At 45.9% G+C, this 6,000-nt stretch overlaps 1 protein-coding gene across 1 annotated transcript in view; it reads left to right on the top strand.

Moving 5' to 3' along the window:
* LOC135105286 (alpha-N-acetylglucosaminidase-like) overlaps positions 1-6,000 on the top strand; it is a 39,008-nt gene that overhangs the window by 27,337 nt on the left and 5,671 nt on the right. The window contains exons 18-19 of the mRNA XM_064013509.1: positions 2,613-2,719; positions 5,439-5,599. Of these exons, the coding sequence (XP_063869579.1) occupies positions 2,613-2,719; positions 5,439-5,599 (268 nt within the window). The remainder of the gene's footprint in view (positions 1-2,612; positions 2,720-5,438; positions 5,600-6,000) is intronic.

Here is a 6,000-nt window from a genome sequence, read left to right as displayed (position 1 = left end):
GGTGACTCTGGTTGGCAGCCGTAGTCCCGCCAGATGTGGCACACCCTGCACCTGTGCCTTGTGGAACACCACAAGGGCTGCCACATCCCTGCGGTGTTCTAGCGTGTCGACGGGAGTCTCAGGATGGGCTGGGGCACCTGCTGCTTCCACCAGTCACAGCGCCCGTCGCTGGATGCTGTCGAGCTTGCTGATGTGTGTGGCAGCACAGGATATCCAGGAGAGGGCAGCATACTCTAAATAAGGCCGTATCTGGGCCTTGTAGAGCAAGAGCCTCCCTCTCCTGTCGAGCAAGTTGGCCACCCTCCTCAAGGAGGAGACTCAGTGTGAGGCCTTAAGGGCAATGTGTTTGACGTGGCGGTCAAACCGCAGCCCTCGATCCACCTCCACCCCCAGAATCTTGACAGACTCCTGGAGTTCGAGAGGAAGGCCACCAAAGCATAGCCCTCCCTCCACTGCTGGCTTGGCAGCGGGGGATCGAGAGACTACCATTGCCTGTGTCTTCTCCGGAGCAAAGGTCACCTGCCAGCATGCCCCCCATTCCTGTATCACCCCAAGCTGCTGATTGATCTCTTCAGCAGCACGCACACTTTTGTGTCGAGGGTAGGTACAGGAGAGAGTGCAATCGTCAGCATAAGCTGAGACCGCCGGCAGCTGTCGGAGAAGATCGTCCACATAGATGTTCCACAGAACTGGCCCCAGCACCAAGCCCTGTGGCACTGAGGCTCCTCTGACCTCGCTGTTCTGGTTCTTTTTTTTATACTTTTTTTCCTGGTGGTGGTGTTGCCAGCGGTGCTCATGGAGGGAGCCGGGAATGCTGGGGGAGTCGGTAGTACTGCTGGCAAGGTATTGGTGTGGGTTTGGTTCTGTGTGGAGGTTGCAGTACTGTGTGTCTGCGAGGTGGAGGTGTTTAAGCCGGAACTTGTAGGAAGGGAGACAAGTGTAGAGGAGTGTGGGGGTGGGGGTTCGGCTAACGATGTACTGCTGGGAGTAGCCTCCGGTGGTGTTCGATTGCCTGGCTGGGGGGGGCGGGATGGCGAGCTCAGGGGCGTGCCGCAGTTGTTTCGGCCTACTTGAATTCCACCAATCCCTCCAGCACTCAGAGCCCTGACAGACCTCCTCCCAGTGTCTGTCTATGGTCTCTGGCAGAGCACTGACTCCTTGTGTGCATGAGGCAACCTTTGCTTCGCGCTGCTTGGAGGCGACGACCCTGTCAGCGAGTCTGAGCGCTGATGCAAACACCTCCCTGTATTCTATGATCAGGTCCCTATCCTGCTGGAGGGACCTGAGGATAATATTTGTTCGAGAGGCTTCTTCTGTGAGCTTCTCAACCAAGGAGATTAATTCAGTTTTCTCCAGGTCTTCCCAGTGACTCTGTTCTGTGGCCTGTTTTTGATCTCCTCAGACTGGCGGAGGGAGTGGCTGGGAGGATGGATCAGCTTCCTGGTCAACGAATGTCACGGGGTCCTGTATGTTAGCTTGCTCCCTCAGCAGCCTGTCTTGGCACACCGGTAGACTGGGTTGTCGCCCAGACAGCCAGTATGGCACAGATTAGGGCAACTGTCGTCCTCACAGCTGACGTGGGCAGCTTTTGATGTTGCCTTCCCACAAACAGCACACCACCTATGCTGGGTATAACCCGACAGATTATGCCGTGTGATGAGTTGTGCACGGAGGAAGACATGAGGGAGGGAGAGAGGAGTGGTCAGTAGGTTTTTGGGTGAGTCAGGGTGAGTCAGGTTGGGACAGGGCACAGCAGGTATTTAATTCCTCATGGAATGCAGTACAGCTGTGGGCTGATGTCCCGGGGGAGTAGGGGCACAGTGATACACCGGAAACACGTGACAAGCACCCTGCTGCCACGGTGGGGGCAAGGTGAGGGTGAAGGTGAGTCAGGTCGGAACAGGGCATGGCAGGTATTTAATCCCTCTTGAAATGCAGCACAGCTGTGGGCTGATGTCCCGGGGGAATAGGGGCACAGCGATACATGGGAAACACGTGACGAGCACCACGCTGCCAGCACTGCACCACACCTATTTACTACACTGTTCACCATACACTGCACTTTCACTGCTTATGTATACTACGCTTCAACCTTAGTAGTGCTGATGGTGGAGGTGTAGTGAAGTGAAGATGGCAGACACACTGGCGCAGTGACACAAACAGACACTCGGTGACCACGTTGCCAGCACTGCTCCACACACTGTGTACTGCACTGTTCGCTATTGACCTCACTTTTATTACCTGTACACTCCGCACTGTAATCTCAGTTGGGGTGATGGTATAAGGAAATAGCGGAGACTTGCTCAGGAACTAAGTCTATGACCTGACCTGTTGTGGCGGAGCGCTCCTAAACCACATCCTCACCCGACGACCTCAGACCCCGCTCTCTCTCTCTCTCTCTCTCTCTCTCTCTCTCTCTCTCTCTCTCTCTCTCTCTCTCTCTCTCTCTCTCTCTCTCTCTCTCTCTCTCTCTCTCTCTCTCTCTCTCTCTCTCTCTCTCTCTCTCTCTCTCTCTCTCTCCTTCCTTAAAATTTATATTTCATCAGTCATTGTTACCAATCAACACAATGATGATGCTGTTGTCCCATTACATTCTGCACTTTTATTTTCAGGAACACTCTCTGCTGAGAAGAAACTCCCTGTACCAAATAAGCCTGTGGGGTCCCAATGGTGAGATCTTGGACTATGCCGTTAAGCAGTGGAATGGTGTTATGGAGAGGTATGTTCATAGATTATTATTCTTGTGCTTTTTATCTGAGAATAGCACATATAAACTAAACCAAAGAAAGTTGATAATTTTCAGACAGAGATCTTTAAGTGGTAGAGGAAATATAACAAGGGTGATGTAAGCAAAAGTCTCAGGGTCAGTAATAAAATAGAACAAGAAATAAAGTATTCAAGCTTGAAAAGTTAGATTTAAAAAAAGAGGAAGGGCTTGGTTCTAAGATAGAGTGGTAGATGAATGGAATGGACTCAGTAATCAGATTGTTAATGCTGAGTCATTAGGGAGCTTTAAAAGAAAATTTGATGAATTTATGACTGGAGATGATAGGTGAAAATAGATAGGTTTGTTTCATACATGGACTGCCATGAGTAGGACTAATGGCTTCTAGCAGCTTCCCTTATTGTAGCCACACCGGCTGGGCATCAATTGGCTCTCAGGTGATCTGTTTTACTAATCACCCCCATCATCGTAGGGTCGAGGAAAGGCAGCTCTCCCTGACACGTTTATTGATGAGGTAGGAATGACCGTAAGAACTGCGAACAAGTTCTCAGTCTCAGTTTCTTACAAAATAACATTATACACTGATATGAAACACTTTCAACATATTACAATATTCATTAACAATACATGCAATCAACTTGGCACTATGACAATCAGTTTTTACTACAAAATTAAAGTATTTATCTCGGTCGCCATCCTGCCCGTCTTTGTCTGAGCGCAACTTGGCCGTGAGTGATGCCCACAGGCGACCAGTGGGTTAACCACACTCTACCAACAAGTGAGCATCGGCTTCGGTGCTTAATATAGCAGTGAATACTGATACTTACACACATTACACGTTTTCATGCAAATAGAAAACTATTGAACATTTCACTTACGAATGCCGAGGAATAATGACGTGAGATACATACACTTTACGTACAGTAACATGGCTCCCCTAAATTGTGTAACTATTTACCTTAAATTAACATTAGTATGTACCTTAAAACTAGGATTAGCACATAATATGTTTTGTTACACTGGCTCCTTGGCAGGGATGCTCCTATCTATTGTTATGCATTACCTTTTAACAGCAATACTAGACTATATGTATTGGCCTCTCTATGATGGTCCTGTTTGCCTTTATGTGTCTTCCCTGGTTGTCAAGATTACAGTCTGACACCAGGACCTTAACCTTTCTTACTAGGCCATCATGATCAGGAGATACTTCTGTTACTCTTCCCAGTTTCTACTGGTTCCTTGCTACATTCTGATCCTTGATGATAACTATGTCATTTACACTGAGATTTCTCTTTGGTGTTGTCCACTTATTTCTAAGTTGTAGGAATTGCACACACTCCCTTTTCCACCTGGACCAGAACTGGTTGGCCAGGTATTGTGCTCTGCACCATCTCTTTACGCAGTACAGGTCCTTCTTAATGAAAATGCTTGGAGGAGGCAGTACTACCTTTGTTTTCATAGTTAACAAATTACTGGGTGTCAACGGTGTAGGACTTTCTGGGGAGTTAAGATGGTCCACGGTTAGAGGACGACCATTAACTATATTTTCAGCTTCAACTAAGAAGGTTCTCAGATATTGGTCATCTAACTGGGTACCATGCTGATCAAGTAACACAGAGAGTACATTTCTCACTGTGCGTATCTGCCTCTCCCAAACACCTCCCATGTGACTGGAATTGGGTACATTCATGTAAAAAACAATCCAGTCACACTGATCTTTCATGAGTTCTTGTCAGACTTTATTGTTATTTAATTCTTTCAAGCATTTCTCATACTCTGATTTGGCTCCTACAAAGTTAGTTCCTTGGTCACATCTCAACTGTCTTATGGGCCCTCTTTGTCCTACAAAGCGACGGTATGCACTTAGGAAGGAACTTGTATCCATGCTGTTGGCTGTCTCTATGTGCACAGCTCTACATGCCGTGCAAGTAAAGAGTACTCCATATCTTTTAAGCTCTTTACACCCCTCTTTGACATAGAAAGGGCCAAAGAAATCTACTGCTGAATATGTAAAAGGAGGTGATGGTTCTAGTCTGTCAATAGGCAGGTCTGCCATCTTCTGTCTCTGTGTTGTACTTCTAACTTTACGACAGATGATGCACTTTGAAATGTGCCTTGATACTAGGGATGATCCTCCTACTATCCAGTATCCACATGACATGATTTCATTTAAAGTTATGCCCGTGCCTTGATGATTTGTTCTTTTGTGGTGGTGGCATATTATCAGCTGGGTTATGTGTGATGTTTTGGGGAGGATGACTGGATGTTTGGATTCATCTGTCAGATTAGAAAGCCTCAATCTTCCTCCTACTCTCATGATACCATTTTTGTCAATGAAGGGATCTAACTTGTAGAGGGAACTGGTCATGCTTACCTCATCAATAAATGTCAGAGGGAGAACTGCCTTTCCTCGACCCTACAATGATAGGTGTGATCAGTAAAACAGATCACCTGAGAGCCAATTGATGCCCAGCCGGTGTGGCTACACTTATTTTCCTGTGTTCTTGCGTTCTAATAAGTGTTTAAAGTGTATTTAATAACATTTTGAGTTGTGTGTAGGATTTGCTTACAGGCATAAAAGCATTCTCTTTTATTGATGTGTACAGATATAACCACTGTTACTCAGGTATGTGGCCCCTGTATAGGACTTGCATGCAGGCATACAAACATTCCTCTTTTATGGATGTGTACAAATATGACCACTGTTACTCAGGTATGTGGGACCTCGGTGGAGTGCCTTCAGTGAGGCCCTCCTCTCAGCAGCCAAGACTGGTGTTGCATTGGATATGGCAAAATTTAAGGCCAGTGTATTTGAAGCTGTAGAAAAACCTTTTGCTGAAGATCTAGATACATTCTATCCTTCTTCTCCAATAGGTGAGTATATATATATATATATATATATATATATATATATATATATATATATATATATATATATATATATATATATATATATATATATATATATATATATATATATTGTGGTGAGGTACAGGTTGTCCATCACTAATCTGGCATCATTAGGACCTGTAGGGTGCCAGATTAGTAATTTTGCTGGATTGCAAAGTGGTTAGGTTAGACTATGCTTAACCTAATAGCTGACCATTTCATCCTACCTTTAAAATACCCTGCAAATCAGTACTAGTTGATTAATCAGTGTGGCTGTACCAATAACACTTTTTTATGTAGAAGGGGCATTGGCCAAGAGCAGCAAAACTGTAATGAAAAAAAAAAAAAAAAAAAGGCCCACTGATGTGCTGGTTCCTGAACAGTGT

This window comes from Scylla paramamosain, chromosome 11 (assembly GCF_035594125.1).
Source record: "Scylla paramamosain isolate STU-SP2022 chromosome 11, ASM3559412v1, whole genome shotgun sequence".
Taxonomy (NCBI): Eukaryota; Metazoa; Arthropoda; class Malacostraca; order Decapoda; family Portunidae; genus Scylla; species Scylla paramamosain.
Note: the sequence above shows the minus strand (reverse complement) of the source record. Positions and strands in the feature narration are given on the sequence as shown.